Here is a 21,174-nt window from a genome sequence, read left to right as displayed (position 1 = left end):
TTACTCTTTATTTCTTGTTTCTTTTACTCACACTAATTATTTTGAGATTCATCCATGTTGTTGTATGTACAGTAACTTATTCCTTTTTATTGGAATAGCAATTCATTGTGTGGACATGCCACAATTTATTTATCCATTCATCTAATGATAGACATTTGGGTTGTTTTTGGTTTTTGGTCATCTATACTAATAAAAGAGTAATATGCTAATTAGACCAGACATCTTCCAGACATGCTTCCGGACAAAGCCACAGTGGCGGGGCTGAGGCAGAGGTAGTTAGGGGTGATCAAGCCAGCAAGGGAGAGCAGTTAGGGGGTGATCAGGCTGGCAGGGGGAGCCTTTAGGGGGCGATCGAGCCAGCAGGGGCAGGCAGTTAGGGGGTGATCAGGCCAGCAGGGGGGAGCAGTTAGGGGGTGATCAGGCCGGCAGGCAGAGGTGGTTAGGGGTGATCAGGCAGGCAGGCAGGCGAACGGTTAGGAGCCAGTGGTCCCAGATTGCAAGAGGGCCTAAACTAGCAGTCAGACATCTCCCAAGGGGTCCTGGATTGGAGAGGGTACAGGCCAGACTGAGGGACCCCCCCCCCCCAATGCACAAATTTCATGCACTGGGCCTGTAGTTATTAATAAAGCCGCTATAAACATTCATGTACATGCCTTTGTATGAACATGTGCTTTCATTTCTCTTGGTTAAATACATAGGAAAGCAATGACTGAGTAATGTTGTAAGTATGTTTTTAACTTTTTAGAATGTGCCAAACTGTTCTTCAAAGTAGTTGTACCTTTTTACAGTCTCACCATTCTCACCCACACTTGTCTTGTTCGGTTATTTTTTTCAGCCATTCCAATAGGTATGTAGTGCTATCTTATTGTAGTTTTAATGAGCCTTTTCCTAATAACTAATGATATTTAAAATACTTTTTTTTTAAAATATATTTTATTGATTTTTTTTACAGAGAGGAAGGGAGAGGGATAGAGAGTTGGAAACATCGATGAGAGAGAAACATCGATCAGCTGCCTCCTGCACACCCCCTACTGGGGATGTGTCCGCAACCAAGGTACATGCCCTTGACCGGAATTGAACCTGGGACCCTTCAGTCCACAGGCCGACACTCTATCCACTGAGCCAAACCGGTTAGGGCTTGAAAATTCTTTTCATGTGCTTATTTATAATTCTTATATCTTATTTGGTACTTGTTCAAATTATTTGCCAAATTTTGATTTATTTATTGTTGAGTTTTAAGAGTTCATGATATGTGGTAAAAGTCCTTTAAAAGAGAATGTGTTTTATGATTTGAATCCTTTTAAATGTATTCAGACTCCTTTCATGGCCCAGAACAAGGTCCCTTTTGGTAAATGTTCTATGCACATTTGAAAAGAAAGTATATTCTGCTGCTTTTGAGTGGGAGGTTCTATAATGTCAATTCAAGTTTGTTGATAGTGTTCAATACTTTTACATCTGAGGTAGACAGACTAATAGTCCCTCAAAGATGCCCATGTCTTAATCCGCAGAATTTGTGAATATGTTACTTTCCATAACAAAAGGAACTCTGCAGACATGTTTGGGTTAAGGATATTCAGATGGGGACAGTAGCCTGGATTGTTCAGGTGGGTCCAGTTTAATCACACAAGTCTTTAAAACAGTGGTTCTGAACCTTGGCTGCACATTAGAATCACCTGGGAATCTTCTTAAAATCCTGATTTCTGGGCCTCATCCTCCGGAAATTCTGTTTCTTTGTTACTAATGTTGTGGCCCCACCCCATAACAAAGAAACAGAATTTCCAGAGGATGAGGCCCAGAAATCAGGATTTTAAGAAGATTCCCCTTAATGCTAATGTGCAGCCAAGGTTCAGAACCACTGCTTTAAAAGAAGACAGCTTTTCCCAGCTGTAATCAGAGTAAGATGTGACTATGAAAAAAGGGTCAGAGAAATTCAACATTGCTTGCTTCAAAATTGGAAGAAGAGGGCCATAATCTTAGAGGCTGGAAAACATAAAGAAATGGATGCTCTCCTAGAGATTCCAGAGAGGAATGCAACTGTTCTATATCTTGAGTGTAGCCCAATGAGACCTGTGCTGGACTTCTGACTTACAGAACTGTGAGATAAATTTGTATTGTTAAAGCCACAAAATTTGTGGTAATTTGTTATAGCAGCTAGAGAAAAAAAAACAAAACTACATTTGCCTATATAGTTAGCATTTCCAGTGCCCTTCATTTTTTTTTTAGATCCAGATTTCTTTGCTAATTGGTATCATTTTCTGTCTATGAAAAAATTTCCTTTAATGCTTCTTGTTGTGATTACCAGAGGGAAAGAAGGGTGGGGGGAGGTAGAATAGGATAAAGGAAGGATAAATGGTGATGGAAGGGGAAGGAGAATTGACGTTGGGTGGTGAGCATACAATACAATAGCAGATGATGTTTTATAGAATTGTACACCTAAAACCTATATACTTTTATTAACCAATGTCACCCCAATAAATGCAATAAAAATGTTTTTAAAAAGAAAGAAAAAAGTGACAGGACAGGGGAACTATGCACAAACTTTATTACCATTACTGAGCTGTGAATTACTCTGCTCAGAAATGGCTTAAGTTGCCTCAGACTTTATACTAGTATATATCCTAAGGGGTAAACCTTTAGGTAATTCACCAAGGCTTTCCACTTCAAGGAATTTGGATAGAGCATAAAAACAACAACAGAAGTTGCTTTTTTAAGAACAAAAGAAGAAAGTTGAATCATGAAATTGCTGGGTCATGATCTAAAATAAATATTTATTAGACAGTAAAGAGTCACTGATTCAAGAGGACTTCTAAAAATAAAAAATAGGATATGGATAAGCAAGTATTTGAGAGTCCTAATGTAAATAAACTTTATCTGAGGGGTGGAAAAATAAAAATGGTGCTTATCTTAGAATGGGCAGGACATTCCATAAAAGTATTAATAAACAGGAAAATCTGTCAAGCCATTTGTATCCACTGCCAACACACTGTTAGCCCAAATCTTCCTCATTAACTGCTTATTCCTTATCTGTGAGTATTCTCTCAGTATTCTCTCAGGTGGTGGCCTCTGCAGCTTTTACACCAAGACACTGACCTTTGATTGGATCATAGAAATACCCTGCCTGGTCAATCAGATTCTTTAAGAATTTGGAAATTGGGGTTGTTGTGTTGTTGTTGTTGTTGTTGTTGTGTGTGTGTGTTTTTATCTCACCTGAGGATATGTTTTATTATTGACTAGAGGCCCAGTGCATGAAATTCGTGCACAGGAAGGGTCCCTAGGCCTGAGCGTTCTCAGTGCGCAATTTACAATCTTCAGAGCTGCTTCTTTTTTTTTTTTTAAATATATTTTATTGATTTTTTACAGGGAGAAAGGGAGAGAGATAGAGAGTTAGAAACATCGATGAGAGAGAAACATCGATCAGCTGCCTCCTGCACATCCCCCACTGGGGATGTGCCCGCAACCCAGGTACATGCCCTTGACCAGAATCGAACCCGGGACCCCTCAGTCCGCAGGCCGATGCTCTATCCACTGAGGCAAACCGGTTTCGGCGAGCTGCTTCTTTTTATTTGTTTCACTAACTACTCCAGGAGAGTGGGTAGCACCATTATGGGGGACGGGCCAGGTGTGCCTGCTTGAGGCTAAGGGGCAGCATCGGGCTCCCAGGATGCAGCAGAGGGGGGCAGGGCTGTCAGAGAAACCCAGTCCAAAACTTGAAAGGAAGGAGGCAGTGAGGGGCGGAGGGTGACAGCTGCACAGGGGCCTAGAAAAGCTGCTGGGTGGGGGCAGCCGAGGAGCCTGGTGCCTCTCACATGGGACAGGCTCCACATCCCTCCCTTTTCCTCCCTGTGACCATCACCCCAGCTCTCCTCCAAGGCTCTGCACAGCTTCACACCACCCCAGGGCCCGCACAGCCCTGCCCGCACTGCCTTGCCCACACCGCCTCGCCACGCCCATGGGGCTCAGGACAAACCCTGGGAGCTTCCTGACGGCTCTCACCTCACACCTCACTTTCCAGTCCAGCCCACCAGCACCCCCAGCAAGCTAACCTATTGGTTGGACCGTCTGCCTCCTGGTGGTCAGTGCGTGTCATAGCGACTGGTCGAGCGGTTGAATGCCCAGAGGAACTCCGGTCAAGGAGACAATTTGCATATTAGGCTTTTATTATATAGGACTAGAGGCCCAGTGCACAAAGTTTGTGCACTGGGGAGGAGTGTCCCTCAGCCCAGCCTGCACCCTCTCCAATCTGGGACCCCTCAGGGGATGTCCCCCTCACAATCCGGGACTGCTGGCTCCCAACCACTCGCCTGCTTGATTGCCCATAACCACCTCTGCCTGCCAGCCTGATCACCCCCTAACCACTCCCCTGCTGGCCTGATCACCCCCAACTGCCCTCCCTTGCTGGCTCGGTTGCCTCAACTGCCCTCCCCTGCCGGCCCAGTCGCCCCAACTGCCCTTCCCTGCTGGTCTGGTTGCCCCTAACTGTCCTCCTGGTCACCCCTAACTGCCCTCCCTTGCTGGCCCGGTCACCCCTAACTGCCCTCCCCTGCTGGCCTGATCGCCCACAACTACCCTCCCCTGCCAGCCATCTTGTGCCACATGGGGGCGGCCATCTTGTGCAAGGGCATGATGGTCAATTTGCATATTACCTCTTTATTATATAGGATATATGATTAATCCACCAACTTTACTATATATTTACCTCTACCAGTGAGATTTATACTCAGATGTTTTCTTGTTACTAATTAATGCCCTTTATTCTCAGCTTAAAGAAGTTAATTTAACATTTCTTGTAAGGCCACTTTATTGTTTTTAAATGTTTTTGATTTTAGAGAGAGAGGGAAGGATAGAAACATTGATGAGAGAGAAAAATCAATCTGCTACCTCCTGCACACCCTCTACTGGGGATGGAACTCATAACCCAGGCATGTGTCCTGTCTGGGAATTGAACGGCTGACCTCCTGGTTCATGTGTTGATGCTCAACCACTGAGTCACATTAGCTGGGCGTAAGGCTAGTTTGGTGGTAATGAATTCCTTTAGCTTTTGCTTGTCTGGAAAAGTATCCTTCAATTCTGAATGATAACATTGCTGGTAGAGTATTCTTGGTTGGAAGCTTTTTTCCCCTAGCACTTTGAATATATTGTGCCAGTCCTATCCTGCAGTTTCTTCTGAAAAATCTGCTCATTGGCCTCTAGGGTTTCCCTTGTACCAACAAGATGTTTTTCTCTTGCTGCTCTTAGGTGTTTTTTTTTGTTTTTGTTTTTTAATATATTTTATTGATTTTTTACAGAGAGGAAGGGAGAGAGATAGTCAGAAACATCGATGAGAGAGAAACATCAATCAGCTGCCTCCTGCACACTCCCCACTGGGGATGTGCCCGCAACCCAGGTACATGCCCCCGACCGGAATCGAACCTGGGACCCTTCAGTCCACTGAGCCAAACCAGTTTCGGCTAGGTTTTTTTTTTTTTTTAATTTTTTTGATTGATTTTAGAGAAAAAGAAACATTGATTTATTTTTCCATTTTATTTATGCATTAATTCATTGATTCTTTTATGTGCCCTGACTGGGAATCGAACCCACAACTCTGGCGTTTTGGATCCAACCAACTGAGCTATCCAACCAGGGTTCTCCTACTCATCTTGAAGTGGCCCTTTTACCATTTATTGTGAAGGAGCTTCCAGTTAGTTTTCAGGTCTTTTTCAGAAGGAATTGTTTCATATGTAGTTATAGAGTGGGTGTGTCTGTGACAGATGAGTTCAGGATCTTCTTTTCTTAAAAATTTTATTATTGATTTCAGAGAGGGCAAGGGAGAGGGAGAGGGAGATAGAAACATCAATGATGAGAATCATTGATGAGCTGCTTCTTGCATGGATGGCTCCTCACTGGGGACTGAGCCTGAAATTCAGGCATCGAACCAGGAATCGAACCATGACCTGGTTCATAAGTAGATGCTCAACCACTGAGCCATGCTAGCTGGGCAAGTCAGGATTTTAGAAGTAAATTATGAACCAAAAGAGGGACAGAGACCCAAACTGACTAGTGTCACTTACCAATTTTGTGACAGAAATGGAGTAGTAGTGCTCTCAATCACATACGAATCATTTGAGGATCTTTATAAAATGCATACTCTGTTTATTAGATCTGGAGTAGAGACTCAGATTCTGCATTTGCAAAATTTTTAGTGCAATATTTGCATGTTTTCACTCTAAATACCAATGGTAAGTACACTGAAACTGTTTGTAAAAGTTCAGGGTATATAAAAAACGAAAGCCATGTTTAAAAATTATTTATTTACATTTTAAGCTCACATTAAAAATGTTCTAAGATAGAATGGCTAAGCTGAAATATACAAGGCTGGTATACACATTAACCTTTATCTGAGAAGAACCCTAGAGATGGCTTTAGATGAACTCAGGTTTTCCTTCACAAAACCAACGTTCCTTAAATCATGCAGTGATGTCTTCCCATAAGAATAAATTTAACATATCTCTCAGAAAAACTGAGAAACAAAAAGCTAACTTGGATTTATTATTAAACAGCTATACATGCCATAAAACCAAACTATTTTATGAGGCTGAGATGTTCAAATAGGTTCGAACATGATATAATGAATAAGTTTTAAATATGGAATGTTTTGGTTATTAGGCCTTGACTTGGTTTTTGGTTTACTTGTATATCATTCCAATGGTCATTCCAGGTAACCCGTTCAAAATCAGACTTGCTTAATACTATTTATTACAAAGCACTGAGTCTTCCCTTGATGGGAATACCTTTAAATGCTGACAGTAGCAACACCTTTCTTTTTCCTTCACTCAGAAAAAAAGAAATCACAAAAAATAAATTTATTCCAACATGTTAAAATCTGCCATAAAGTCTTATTCATTCTTTAAAAAAAAAGTTCCTCATAATAATACATGCCCTGGGTATTGGTACATTATTGAAATACTAGACCTGTAACAGCTCATCCAATATCTTTAAAGCGTATGACGTGGTGATCTATTTATGTAAAATATGCTTAAGATGAAATATATAATCAATGCATTTGATGCTTCTGGGGAGGATTGGCATTTAAAATAGTTTTTAAAATCTGAGTTTATTAAGAATTTTAGAAAAATAAATAAAATACTGTGGTGGTTCTACCCTTCCTTCCCCTTCTACTTTTCTTCCTTCACAAATTCAAGCTTAAGAGCTCAGGCTTCTAAAAAGCAGAAGAGTGTGAAACAGAACACAGGTTTTCCTACCCTCTTCTTAGTGCAATGTGTTATTATCACTAAGGCAAACCTGATTTTCTTTTCTTGAAATGAAGATCCCATCATCTAGGACAGTGGTTCTCAACCTTGGCTGCACATTAGAATCACCTGGGAATCTTTTTAAAATCCCGATTTCTGGGCCTCAGGATTTTAAAAAGATTCCCAGGTGATTCTAATGTGCAGCGGGTGAGAACCACTGATCTAGGAACTTAAATTTAAAATAACTGTTCTTAGGAAGTCAAGAAAAAGTGCTTTTAACAAACAAGCAGCTATAAATGTCTATAAAATAATGTACAACTTGTGATTTTAAAGAGTGCTATTATAAAGTTTAAAAGCAAAATCTAAACATTTTAACAGTTTAATCTCCTTAAAAGGTCTTTTAAAAAGCCATAAGCTATACTATAAATTGCCAGTTAAATTTCCATTCTAATCTACTTTACAAAAATAAACTGCTGCACAAATGTATTAAGGTAGCTATGTATTTCTCATGTTGATCTTTTTTTCCAACTTCAAAAATGCAGTAAAGTAAGAAATTAAGCACCTAGATGTTGGTTAAATATACTTTCATTGGAGCAGCATTTTGATTTTGGATAAAGGGATCCTAAATGTAGTCTAAAACTTTCCAGAAAGTCACATTCACATTCATTGTAAAGCATTTTATATACATATAAATACAGATTTGTAAGAAATAAACAAATTAACCTACACTTTTCATAATGTAAAAATTAAAATACATGTGATTGCATGCTATGTCAGCTATTTGAGAAGTACGCTTGGTGTTCATTTCTGATGGCAATAACCTTGAGTAACTTGAAGCATATCACATAAGCATACCACAGGTACTTAGTTTATTTATGACCTTAGCCAAGGTCTAACCCCAGTTTTAAAAGTGAAAAAGATTCTCTGTTAAATTCAATGCGGTAAAAGTAATTGCATTTACTAGTAATGTTTGCCCTGGAAAAGCAAGATGAGGGAAGGCTGATATCAGATGTTTTGAGGTATAGTTATACGGAAGGGTTAAAATTCTTTGTCCAGGAGGAAATCAGGATTTTCTGATAAAAGCTGTCTAAAAATGCAAAGGTTTGCTTCATGAGTGTGAACTCCCATGCCTTGTCAGGACTCTTATAGTGAGGACTCCTGTGTTGGCAGGCGGGACTAATAGTAGATGGTTAGGCCTGGAGGAACGCTAAAGTTCCTTGATGCAAATTGTGTTGTGATTGAGTTTCTAACATATGACTTATTAGGCAGTTTGCTTCATCTTTTGTTCCTGCCCATAAAGCAGTGTCTGCTTTTGCTGTTATACCTCTTGTAAATCAATGGGTTGGTTTTCCTGGGATACATCCAAGTGAATATTTCTTATCTAATTGCTCTTCCACAAAAACAAATAGGTGATTGTGATGAGCTTTGTTAGTGTTCGACAGCTAATAAAGTCTTCCATCAACTGCTGGCTGATGTTGGCTACAACACAGATTTACTTGGGGGGCAAAAAGTTATCCAGTCTACAATGTTTACTGTTCTACAAAATTCTGGTCTTGAGGCTGAATGGGAAATCCTATTTGGCACTTCTTTACCTCAGATGGTACGCCAGTGCTTATCACAGTAAGAAATTCTTATCAGATTTGAGGTGTAGAGGAGGAAGAAGTGTGGAAATGTTTAACTATTTAAACAAACAAGAAATAATAATAACTATTCTATAAATTAAAACCAAGGCCTTTCCCCCCCAGATAATATTCACTAAAAGTATAGAAATAAAAATCCCACTATGGCTCTTAATATAAGACAAATAAATATGTTCACATGATATTTACATTTTAAATTCTTAAAGAGGCCCTATGTTATTTCAGAAAGACAGTTTAAAGTATTATTCCCTGAGTTCTTGAGGCAACCCCATAGGTAATTTCATGAATTCTAAGACTTTGGGGAGATTGAAACCCACATGGTGTGCTTATCTTTCTTTTAAGTAGCTGTTCTCCAAAGTGGTTGTCCAGTGCCTTCCCTATAGTTCAAATGCTTTAAGGATGTGGCCTTATCCATTTTTTTTTTTTTTTTTAGGAGACAAGCTCCCAAATGAAGCTTACAAAAAGGGGAAAAAAGACTGTTTAAAGAAAGTAAAGTTTTAACATTAGTTAACAGTGCAGTTGAGTAAATCAGTTTTATATCTATAATACATCAAGAGTGATAATACTGTCATAGGTGGTAGAAGATAGAGCTCTTTGGACTCTGGCTTTTTTGACTTCAGTGGTTATTGAGCCCAGTTGCTGTTAGCAAGCAGATAGTCTACCAATTAATTCAAAGAATGAAACGATTAGAAACAGAATGACTTTCCCATATTTTAAGCCAAATATATGCCTTAAATGTTAAGAAGGCATATATTTGGCTTAAAATAAAGATCAAAACAACAAAATTAATTAGATCTCAAACTTAAAATATCTGGAATTTAATAATTATTTTAAAAAACTCATTCAAAACTGGGGTTTTAAGGTTCTTGAATTGTTGTTAATATCTACCTTCTTAGTGGCTCCTAAAATATTTAAAAATTCAAGACTTGAGAATACTTCAAACAGTGAAATATGTGAATATTTGTTTGCAACTCCCATTAAAGTCTATTTTGAAAAACTCATTACAATGAATGGAAACTCCAATTTTGTTGCTGACAGTTTTAGGTTAGGCTTAACTTAAAGCCATTCAAGGTTTTTTATATTAAAAAAAAAGGTTGAGAGAACCTACTGAAATGTTCCATCCATTTCAGTAAAGTGCACAAACATGAATGTATCCTTTGGCTTTGCTATGACCTCAAGGGAGGGGCAGAAATCAATGGTGCTGGTGTCAGATTCCTGACTATATTGCTGAGGCTGGCAATCTTCTCTTCTAGGAGGTAATTTTTCTTCTCGGCTGTTTTTTGTCGCTGTTCAGTCATTTCCAGAGCTTTCAACAACTGGGCATTTTCAACATACAAATCCTTCACCATTGCATCTGCTTTAGTATTCTTGCAGAGCTAGAAACAGAATCAGAAACATCTTGACTCCATTTCTGTAATTCTTTTAAAGTCTGACAAGGACAGTTGTTTATAAAGGCAAATAGGTTCTATCAGTTATTTTCTTTTATTTTACAATACAGCTTTAATATCAGACTGGCATCAGAGGTACTAGTGGAGCAAATCCACTTATTCCAAGCTGTTACTTTGCATAATATGTTTGTAGAAGTCACTAATAAAAAGAACAAATTGATATTTGAGGGTTAAAAATGAAAGTGTTTTCCACCTAAATAAATTGGGTATTATTTATTCTCTAAAAATATTATAATTTATAACTTAAAATTTCTGAGTTTTAGGGTGTGAACTGTGTTTAACTCTGTTCTTAACAGTAGATGCTTGAGCTTCCTATTCATAACTTCAACCTACTGATTATTTTAAAATGTGGCTCATGTGTTATAACAAAGAGATAATATTTTCCTTAACTCCTCCTCTGTTGCATAGAGCCTTGTACAGAAGATATATTCTAATAATTATGGTTAGAACATATAGTCTAGGTTAGGATGAAAAACTTGTCAGCAGCCTTGGGATAATTTTATTATTGCTTCTGTTAATATTTTCTAATCCATCTTCCCTCATTACACCTTTAACTCCTCATTTACACCCAATTTCAAGCAGGACATCTAAAAGTATAAAGGCTGAAGGGACTAAAGAGTGGCTAATTAATTTATTAACATTTCATAGGGCAAGGATGAAGCCCAGAAGCTAGATGACTGATGAGTGTAACATAGCAACCTACTCTCTATTGAACTGTTCTAATACAATTTTTTCCCTCCCTCCCATTAAAAGACACTTTGATGGTTCTTTTATCATCTAAAGAATGAAATTCAAACTCCATGGCTCAGCATGTAAGGCCCTCTACTGCCAGCTCCTCCCCATCTCTCTAGTTTCTTCTCCTGCTTCTCCCTGGACAGTGTTGTGCCAAACTATTAATGCCAAAGTGTTTGCAGATGTCCACACCCCATATGTTGTCATAGTTCCATGATGTTTCCATAGCCTAGAATGCCCTTCCCGCATTTCTTCACCTCTTAAAATCTTACTCAACCCACAATACTAGATTTGAGGTCTTTAGGAAACTTTCTTTAAACTCCCTGGGTTGCGTCAAGTATTCCTTCTGTGTTCCCTTCTACTGAAAATAGAGTGGACACCGTTTTCTTTATTTTTGAAACTACTACTGGCCATATGCTCAGTACTTTGTAGGTGAACTACACTACATGTAGGCAGAGATATTGTTTTGTTCACTTCTGTATCCCTAGTGCTTAGAACAGTACCTGGCACATAGGAACTATGTGTTGAATAAATTAATTAAAGGGTTGAATCAATAAATGCTTATTTTACAGGACTTTTTCTTTTCATTCTGTGTATTAAGATAAAGGACAAAGGAAAGCTCCTGTCGCCCTCTGCATTAAGACCCTCTCTTGGGATTATTCTTCCTAATGTTATGTATCCAGAAAACAATGCTGGGCAACTTTCTCCTGCCTAACCAACATTTTTTGGTTAACCCCTACCAGTGCATCTCAAACTTTCCTAGAAACTAGTCCTTGTTGCATGTCTCTTCAGAGGATGTACATATAATTTCTAAACACAGAGGCCATACCTGCCACCAGAAGGTGAAAAGGTTCAGGCTGCTTGGTGATCTTGGAGTTCAGGGTCTGCATTCTAATTCAAAGCATAGCCTTTTGAGTCTGGTTATAGGCATAAGGTATTTTTTGAGGTTGTCCTGGCTGTTGCAAACAGGAAAGCTAAAGTTCTATATATTATCCTCCAATTTTTAAACAATATATATTTTCTGTTTATTTAAGTAAGAATACTTCCTGTCTTGGGTAAAAAAAAATAAAATCTGTGAGTCACTGTTAGCAAATACACATTTAAAAAATTGTGGACAAACATAGGCCTTAAAAGAGCTTCGGAAAAAAGTAACATGGAATACAGAATTCATATTTTTGAAGGGATATAGGGGAATGTGAATCCTAAATTCTTATATACATTCATAGTAGAATTTGCCTTTATTAGACAACAGTTAAGTTAATGGCAATAAAGGAATGTAAGACTGGAGTTAAAAGTGGAATGTAAAGTGGGCGGGTAGAGATGACCTGGGAGGCTCACTTGTTCTTTGAGCTGATTCACTTTCTCCTGAAGAAGCCTTTTCACCAATTTCAATTTCTGTTCAACTTCCATCATTCGTTCCTCCATGGCAGTTACCAGTTGTTCCTGGTTTTCCTGAAGGGGGGAAAAAAGTATTCTCATTTGAAAATCATGCCACACTGAAATGAAAACATTAGTAGTCTATTTTCCCCATAAGATGTCTAGAGAAAGGAGAGCAACTGTTTGCCTCTGTAACAGGAAGGGTGGATTTCTTATGAAATGGGAGTTCTGAACACTGCATGGGTTGTGCATGTTAGAAAACTAATCCTATCAGAGAAAGAATCAAAGATAAAAAAAGAATCTTACCTGTGTTACCATCTTCCCCTGAGATAAAGCAAAATTCTTAAAACCCTTAATTTAATACTTGTGTGCACTTTTTGTAAAATAGGGATCTCAAGTAAATTAAAAGATGGATATTAACCTTCCATCTGTGATTTGGGTCTTTGCAATACTGTGGGCCTCTTAACAACAAAACAAAAACTGAGTGTATTCAGGGTTGTCTAACATCTCCAATCGGCTTGCAAAATGCATGTCTGTTTTTCCTTCGACATGGCTGATTACTGGGGAGGTTAGTGATAATCAGCCTCTTCCCACTTACTCTACTCATCTGTTTCCAGTTTGACTTGTCAATGTGAAGCAAACATCTGGATTGGAGGGTGGGTTTATCATCTGAACAGATTTAAAATTAAGAATCTTCTCCCCACAAACAACTCCTAGATAAAATAGGGCAGCAAAAGAGCCCTGGCTTCTCCTCTCCTCACGCAACAGTGACAGATCAAGAAATATGTGGGCTCTGGAGAGAGATTTAGAGTACAATTGACTGCCCCTCCCCACAGTCCTCCAAAATGTTCACATAAGGAGTTTCAGATTTTAAAAGGTTCTTCAAATGTTAAGCAGGTGTTAGTGGCTGATGGCATAACCAGCCTTTAAAAATATTCTCAAAAAGGCATCCTTTAAAAAGCACGCAGAATGACCAAACATGAGTTGAAAGCCAACATTTGTTTGGTTATTAATTAAGAGCATCTCCTCAAAAAATAAAAGGAACAACTAAACCATGTGATTGATTTGAAGATAAAAATCATAGTAGGCAAAAGCATAATGTAGAAAGTGAATTTTAAGAAATCAGACTTTGAGAGCATCCAGCTTTAAAAAAAATCCTATATTTTAAGATATAATAGCTTTTTAAAAATTCAAACTAAAAATAGAAAGTGCCTGATTTCTATTTGCCTTCAAGATTACTAAACTAAACAAACAGAAAACAGTTAATTAATTCAAAGAACATGGAGCATGGGCAAAAGAATGGGGAAAGAGGAAAAACAAAGGCAGTCATATTTAAAATTCATTTTATTGTTTCATCAAAATTTTCCTTTTTCCTGTCAGAAAAGTACTGTACATCTTATACAAAACAGTATAAATAAACCCTGCTTTTCTTCAAATTCCATATATAAAAGTAGTACCTTTTATTAAAAATAGTTACAACATACGGAATGAGAAAATATATAGAACACATCCTTTCAAAAGAATCTCAAATCCACTCTTTAAATGGTATAAATAAAATGATTTGTAACAAGCTGAAATTTGTGAATTTGATTCACAAAATTTGTCATTTCTACATAAATAAATAAGAGACAGAATACTGCAAAGGCATAATAATAATAATAATAATTAATAATAATTTAAAAGAGCACTTGATTCCAAAACATTCCTCAGCTTATGTCTCTGTGTTTGTGTGGTGTGAGTGGTGTGTGGGTGTGTGCATTTGAGTGTCTGCCATGGTAAGAAATGCCATCAATAGCAGCCCAGTTTTCACAGGTGCCCAATCCTTCTGTAGGAATCTGCATGCACTGCTCGCTGCTCCGGTAGCAAGGCCTAGAGAAAGAAGGCAAGTGGTACACTTCACCCTGATGTCCAGAATATGTTTTTTTTGGGGGGGAATCTAAATTCACACATTTATAATGCACACAGTTTTTAAAAGCACACACATTAACACCACATATGCAAGCAAAGCAACACAAAGAGAGAAGAAATCACATCACTCCATGCACCAGAGACAACATGCAGATTCTAATAGTATTCTTAAAATTAGTGTCAGCTCCGTGACAGAAACAGGAGAACCAGTAGTGGCATTCTAGTGAGAGCAATAAGAAGTCCACCCTGCCGTCTGACTGGAGAGATTTTTTTTTTTAGTATAGAAATTGTAACCTTTTTTGTCTACCTAATCCTGAAGTAATTGGAGTAATGGGATATTTATTTTTAAACCTTGGTGGGTGGGTCGGGAAGAGCATGCTTTGGAAATGCTGTGTTTGAGAAAGCAGTGAGTAGAGTCTTAGCCTAATCATTGGTTTGAAATGTCCAGTAAATCTGAGGTCAAGGTTTTATAATTCAACTCTGTAATGAAGAGTTACAGCATCTAATACCTCACCATCACAATTTTTATTCAAGAATTTAATTTTAATATTTAATTGAAGTGGAGTGTAGTATAAAAACATGGATTTTAAAGCACAAAAGAAAAAAACTTGTTACGGTTTTGTTGGCAAGAATAGATGACAGAAGTACATGACAAAGCATAGATATATATTCGGAGAGGAAAAGACAACTGCTCTAATGTATAATTATAGTGTTAATGTGACTTTGCAAAGCCACTTTGAGGGGATTACGGAAAAAGAGTTGGGAAACTCCTTATCAATGTTAACTGAGAAGCAAAGTATTTGAAAGTAGAAAAGCATCCAAACCAGAAAGAATTCATTTAGAATTCTATAAACTGAGTATTTTAAATTTTATTTCTAATTCTTAATAAACTAAATGTGCAAGACCAAAGAGTTAAGAGACTTCTGGAAAGGGGTGATTATAAATGAAGAGAAATAACTATTTGAAAATCTAGGTGATATAAGATTTTGCCTGGTGGTGAGCTGGGATAATGCTAATTGAAAGGGAAGGGGAAGATCTTTATTATCTTAAAAATAATTTTTTATATAATGTAGTTGGAAAAACTCTAAGTTAAGTGAACTATGTCATCTAAAGAGTCACTGACTGCACATTCAACTTTGTTAGTTGTGAGAAGTCCCCAGCTGTGAATTCCATGGAATCAGCAGGCTGCACCCCTCTGACCAAGAAAACCCAGGAAGCTTTGTTAGTAATGCGTATCCTAGAGTTGCACTTGAATTCTGTAATATTTTGGTACCAGAGAAGAATATTAGGTCAATTGTTCACTATGTGCAAGTGATCCTGATACTTCATCAATTATGAATGTGCAAAAGAGACTCAGAACACTTAATTACCCAGCTGAGAAGCTGAGCACTGAACAAAACAAAACAAAAAGGCACTGCACTTCAGTGGATTTGTAATACAGGCAAGGTGTAATCTCCAACAGGAGATTTACATTCTTTAGCTCCACTTTCAACTGGTATAACTTCAAATAAACAGGTAAAATTAAATGAGGTGATCTGAGCTTCTAATGAAGGGGAAAAAGCCTCATACCTGTGGTGTGTTGGTTTCAGAGGTTCTGTTTTCAGGTTCCTCCTGCAGGCGCTGGTTTATCCTTTCTGCCTGCAGCAGCTGGTGTTGAAGCTGCAGAAACGGCTCCCTGGGCACCATCGGACAGGCTTGCTGCTGGAGAAGCTGCAGATCCAATGCGTGAGGGGATGGGCTAAGCATCACAGTGGACCTCAGGTGCTGCATCTGGAGGAGAAGGGCAAAGCCCTGGTCAGCGGCAGTGCCTTCCATCACAGAGCTGTCCTTAGAGGTGTTAAGCAGAGAGCAATGAAGCCTGACCCACGGATAACTTGCAAATCAGGATAATGCATGAGTCTGAGTAAGAAGTAAATGGGAAGAATCACTTTGCTTAGGAGATAATATGCATAACCCATGGACACAGATATGGTGAAGGCCTGGGGGAGGGGGGTACCAGGTGGAGGGGTCAGTGGGGAAAAAAGGAGGACATATGTAATATTTTCAACAATAAAGATAAATTAAAAAAACAAATCAGGCCTTCTTAAAAGTTTTAGACTTAAAATTGTTCTTCCTCACTCTTGAGTGACTGTAAGGGTATGAGGTACATGGTGTCCATAATGTCTGAATCCTATTTCATTTTTTACTTACACTAGAACTATTTACTTATCCCTCTTTAAGAAACAACATCCACCACCAGGGTTGGAGCAGGCAAAGGGGAGAAAGTGGTTATGCTTTAGGGATTGCTATTTTACTTACCATTCATAAAGATTCTTAAAAGCAAACATTCAATGATGATGTGTTTTTCAAGTGAGCAATATGTTTTTCAAAGAATCTCGCATCTACAATTATTTTAACCTAGCCTAGCTTGTCAACGTTATACTCTTAAATAGCACAGTGAGACAAGCAATTCTAGGGTATAAGGAGATATCACAGAACATCTGGGAATTGAAGTACATGGAATAGAAGTATTTGTTCAAGATAATGAGGAAATGATGTGTGTTATCACATGCCAATCAAAGGTGGGGAGAGGAAGAAGGAGCAGAGAATGCACTGCATTTGGCCAGTGAAGCATGCCAGTTCACATCTGTCGACACATTCCAGCAGCACACAGGGCTCGATGGGAGGCATGCAACAAATATGACTAAGTACTAAACTCAAGTAGGACCCCCAGGCTTGTGAGAAGGGAAAAAGGGCCTCTAAGACACCACTGTAGTGACATGTTATCATGAAACTTCAGAGCCACTATCCATTTCTTTAAATCTAAATGTCTAAGGTGGGCCATAGACTCAGAAAAGTCACCACTTGATTTTCAGAAATAAAAGAGTATATGGAGAATTATAAATCCCATGATTTGATATCATTGGGATGGTTTTCATCACATGTCTTCAAACACTGAGTTTTAGATACTGAGGAAAATCCTATGTAAATGTAAACAGACATATTCCACAGTTAAAGCAAAATGAAAATGAATATTGGCTCTTACCTGAAGTACTTATTAACTATTATAGTCAGTAGAAATGATTACATGTTCAAGGAATTTAATGAGATGTCTCCATGCTATGAAATTCATTGAAAGAGAATGTTCTACCTTCACACACTAGCTCAGGCAGAGAACTGCACCCTTCTCTGCTAGTTCCAACCACAGAGTTCTAGGTACAGGTTAGCCACAGACAAAACAAAAACAAAAGAAAATTACAGGAATTATAAAGAGAAGAAAAGTATTAGTTATAAAAAGAGAAAGAAGAGTACAAATTGGGTATATTATATACCTGGATATGTGTGCTCTAGTCAGTAAGAACTTATAAAGGACCAACAGTTACATTTTTTCTGTATATAAATTGTACAGATATTAAAAAGATTTGGAAGTAGGTGGTGATGCTTGTAGAACATCATGAATGTAATTAACACCACTGAATTGTATACTTTAAAATGGTGAAAATGGCAAATTTTATGTATATATTTATCACAAATTTAAAAATTAACAATATACCGAAAAAAAAACATTGAATTGTACACTTTAAGTAGGTGAATTGTAATGTGTGGATTATATTTCAATAAAACTACTAAAGAATCCAATTTGTATAGGTGTATACAGAGTTAACAGTGCAGTCTTACTAGTATTTTCCTAAAGAAAGTTTTGTTACAATAGTGTATAAGATGTTCTTTTCAGTGTTCCAATAAAACATTCATGCTTTTTCTTTATTCAGGCTCTAGTGCCAAGTATACTCCCTCATCCATTTGTAAATATTTACTATTAGATCAGGGAGAAAAATAGTGAGGGAAAATTGCTTAGGACAGCAAATAACATAAAACAGGGTTGGGAGGTAAGGGGCTTCTGAGAGCAGGTGAGAGAACTGGCCTGTTGGCAGTGCTGGGACAGGCTCCAGTATTGATTAAGTATACCCTGTCACTTTTCAACTTGGCCATGCCAGCCTTAGCTTCAACTATGTTATTGATTACAGTGTATAATTATTTCATCAGAAAAGCATATCTACGTCTAAACACAGCCCACAGCTCAAGGTTTTGAACACATTTATTATATGCTATCAGAGAGAGAGAAAAAAATGGTTTGGATTTCACTATTTATAGCTCACTAATCTATTAGTGGATAAAATCAGAGGATATAATAGTGACAGAAACCTCAGTGGTCATTTAAATGTCAACGTGATATATTTGCCCATATTTCACATTTAAAACCCAAGCATCTATTTAAAGTTACCTTTGCATGTGCCCAGCTTCACAAAATTATGTAAACATCTCTCTCCCTTCCTATAATTCTCGCTTAAACATATCTGTACTTTTTAAGAGCACAAAAAAGACATTTCCTACTCATGCCTCTCTACCTTATAGAAATTTTACAGTTCACTAAACATTGGATTAATATTTTCATCTACCTAAAGCAAAGTATCTCAATGAAATTATAACTTATTAAGGAAGATTTGTACCTAAGTTGTTTTATAGCCTCTAACTGTTCCCAGTATTCAGAAAGCAATCTAGTAGACGAAACCCAATGTCCAGGCTGACAAGTTTTACAAATCCATCTTTATATTTAACAGCTCTACCTCTCCCAAGTTAGTTACTAATGTAATGAGCAGTGGCAACACTTGAAAGTTAAACTTCTAAATGCTAATGTTCTCATAATCTCTGCATGGATTTCCTAACTGAAGAGGTGGTTAGAGAGCAATCATATCTATAAAACACTGTAGTATGGACAGTATCAGGAAATTATTACCACCCTAGCAATGGTGAGAGAGCCATAGGTTTCTTGGATAGTTTTGGACAGAGTCCCTGCTGAGGTCCTTATGTTTTATGATAATCACCATTGTTCCTTCCTCTGTAAAGCAGTATGAGTTCCTATGACTGTGTATTAAGCTAAAATGTCCATCGAACTTGGCAAGATAGACCAAAGAATTCAGCTTGGTTGGCAACATACTTAGATTTTCACTTTTTCATAAGACGAATTCAGTGCTATGCTAGTCTCTTCCAACAAATGGCTCATTCATGGATTGAAATATTCTTCATAGCTAAGGCCATTTGCTTAAAAGCTTACCTCCATTAGCTGCTCATCCAGTTTTACTTGTTTCTTTTTCAGGCCTTCAGTTTCCAAATGAATTGTTTCTAATTCTCGTTCAAGGGAATTCATTTGACTGACCTGTTAAAAAACAAAAAATTCCCTTAAAAAAAACAAAACAAACCCATCTGAGTTGCTCTACTTTATTTTGACAAGTTTATGCTCGTCAGAAATCTCAGCTTCTTGGAAGAAAGCTGAATTCATTCCTTGAAGGAAAGCAAACAGTATAATTCAGTGCATGTATTACATTTAAGTAATCTAGTTTTAATCACCACTCCTTATGTAGAGCAGATTCCTTAAGGGAGTAGGCTTTCAAACTTCAATGCCACTCACTGTATAAAATACATTTTACCTTGCAACCCAGAAAATACACCCACACCTACGTGTATGTATAGATGCATAATTAGTTATAAGTACTTATCACTGAAAGAAAACTTTCAGAAATAGTACTTATCCTACCATGTACTGACATTTTGTAGAATAGCTTTTTAATAAAAAATGCTGTTTCACTAAATCAATTTTATGATTCTCTACTATGGATCTGTAGTAGATCCATTTTAAGGCAAAGTTTAAAGATTTAGAACTGGGACTACATAAAACCTGATTTTTATAACTACTTTCTCAATTTTAAAGATGAAATTTAAAGACTTTATGAGTATCCGTTTCTGGAATTCTTTTTATTATAGGAAGAATCTAATTAGCAAACACTGTGATTCTGAATACTGCTAAGTACAACATATTTGACAATATTCTATGATGTTGACTTTTGCTTCTATCAAAAGAGATGAAGAGAGTAGTAAGAATTGTTAAACAGAGTGTAACCTCTCACGGTACAGTTAAATTTCTTATGTTAAAACTTATCATTAGACTTTTCCCTTAGCGAGCAGCTGAATGAAACCCATTGTCTTTCCTGAAAAGTTTACTTGAATGTACCTAAAATTAAATGGCATTTCAGCTTTAGAGCAGTGTTCTTACTGCCAATGCTCATCATAACTTTCACAAACTTAAAAAAAAATGAATTAAAAATTTTTTTTAAACAGAATCAACCTGCCTTCTTTCCCCCCCTCCTTTTTATTGAATTTATTGGGGTGACATTGGCTAACAAAATTATGCAAGTTTCAGGTGCACAGTTCTACAATACACTTTTGTAACAAAGTAAATGATCATTATTCTCATCAGATTTTAAACAAACCATATGTTTCAGAAAAGGAAGGTAACAGTGAAAACTCTTGAGTTTTCGGGAAAAGAAAGAAAAGACATGTAACAATAAGAACTCCCAGAGTAACAATGGTCCAGAACTCTTAACTTCGTGGAACAAAGAACTGAACTGTGTTACAAAGGTTTAACCACGGTGGAGCCAGCCTCCAGGATGGTCCCCTATGATCACCTCCTTCCTGGTCTTCACACCCTTGCATCATCCCCTCCCATACTCTACCAGGGTTAGTCTGTGTGACCAATAGAATAGAGCAGAACTAATGGTGTGTATCATTTATGGGATTAGCTTATAAAAGGTACTACAGCTTCTGTGCTGGTGTTTTTTTGGATCTCTCTCTCTCATATCACTCACTGCCACATCCTTAGAAAAGGCCCCGGGAGTGAGGGGCTGAGGCCTCTGGCAATCAGTCAGCAGGAAAAGAAGCCTCCTCCGAACAGTTATGTGAATGAACCTGGAAGTGGATCCCCAGCTGATATCTGGACTGCTACCTCATGACAGACCCTGAGCCAGGAGC

General features: G+C 37.8%; 1 protein-coding gene across 8 annotated transcripts in view; it reads right to left on the bottom strand.

Annotated features, from left to right (window-relative positions):
• Positions 1 to 7,888: 7,888 nt before the first annotated feature.
• The window catches only part of NIN (ninein), a 99,940-nt gene continuing 86,654 nt past the window's right edge, over positions 7,889 to 21,174 (bottom strand). For 3 of the 8 annotated variants that reach the window (XM_014465629.2, XM_023763874.1, XM_006100231.3), the window contains 4 exons: positions 19,424 to 19,525; positions 15,901 to 16,101; positions 12,385 to 12,498; positions 7,889 to 10,242 (listed from right to left, as the gene is read on the bottom strand). In XM_014465629.2, the coding sequence (XP_014321115.1) occupies positions 10,033 to 10,242; positions 12,385 to 12,498; positions 15,901 to 16,101; positions 19,424 to 19,525 (627 nt within the window). In that variant the 3' untranslated portion in view covers positions 7,889 to 10,032. Of the gene's footprint in view, positions 10,243 to 12,129; positions 12,499 to 13,740; positions 14,293 to 15,900; positions 16,231 to 19,423; positions 19,526 to 21,174 lie in introns of those variants that run through there. The other 5 variants (XM_023763873.1, XM_006100234.3, XM_014465631.2 and 2 more) reach the window with 5 other exon arrangements.

Source organism: Myotis lucifugus, unplaced genomic scaffold, assembly GCF_000147115.1.
Source record: "Myotis lucifugus unplaced genomic scaffold, Myoluc2.0 scaffold_304, whole genome shotgun sequence".
Classification (NCBI taxonomy): Eukaryota; Metazoa; Chordata; class Mammalia; order Chiroptera; family Vespertilionidae; genus Myotis; species Myotis lucifugus.
This window is presented reverse-complemented; position numbering and strand designations above follow the sequence as displayed.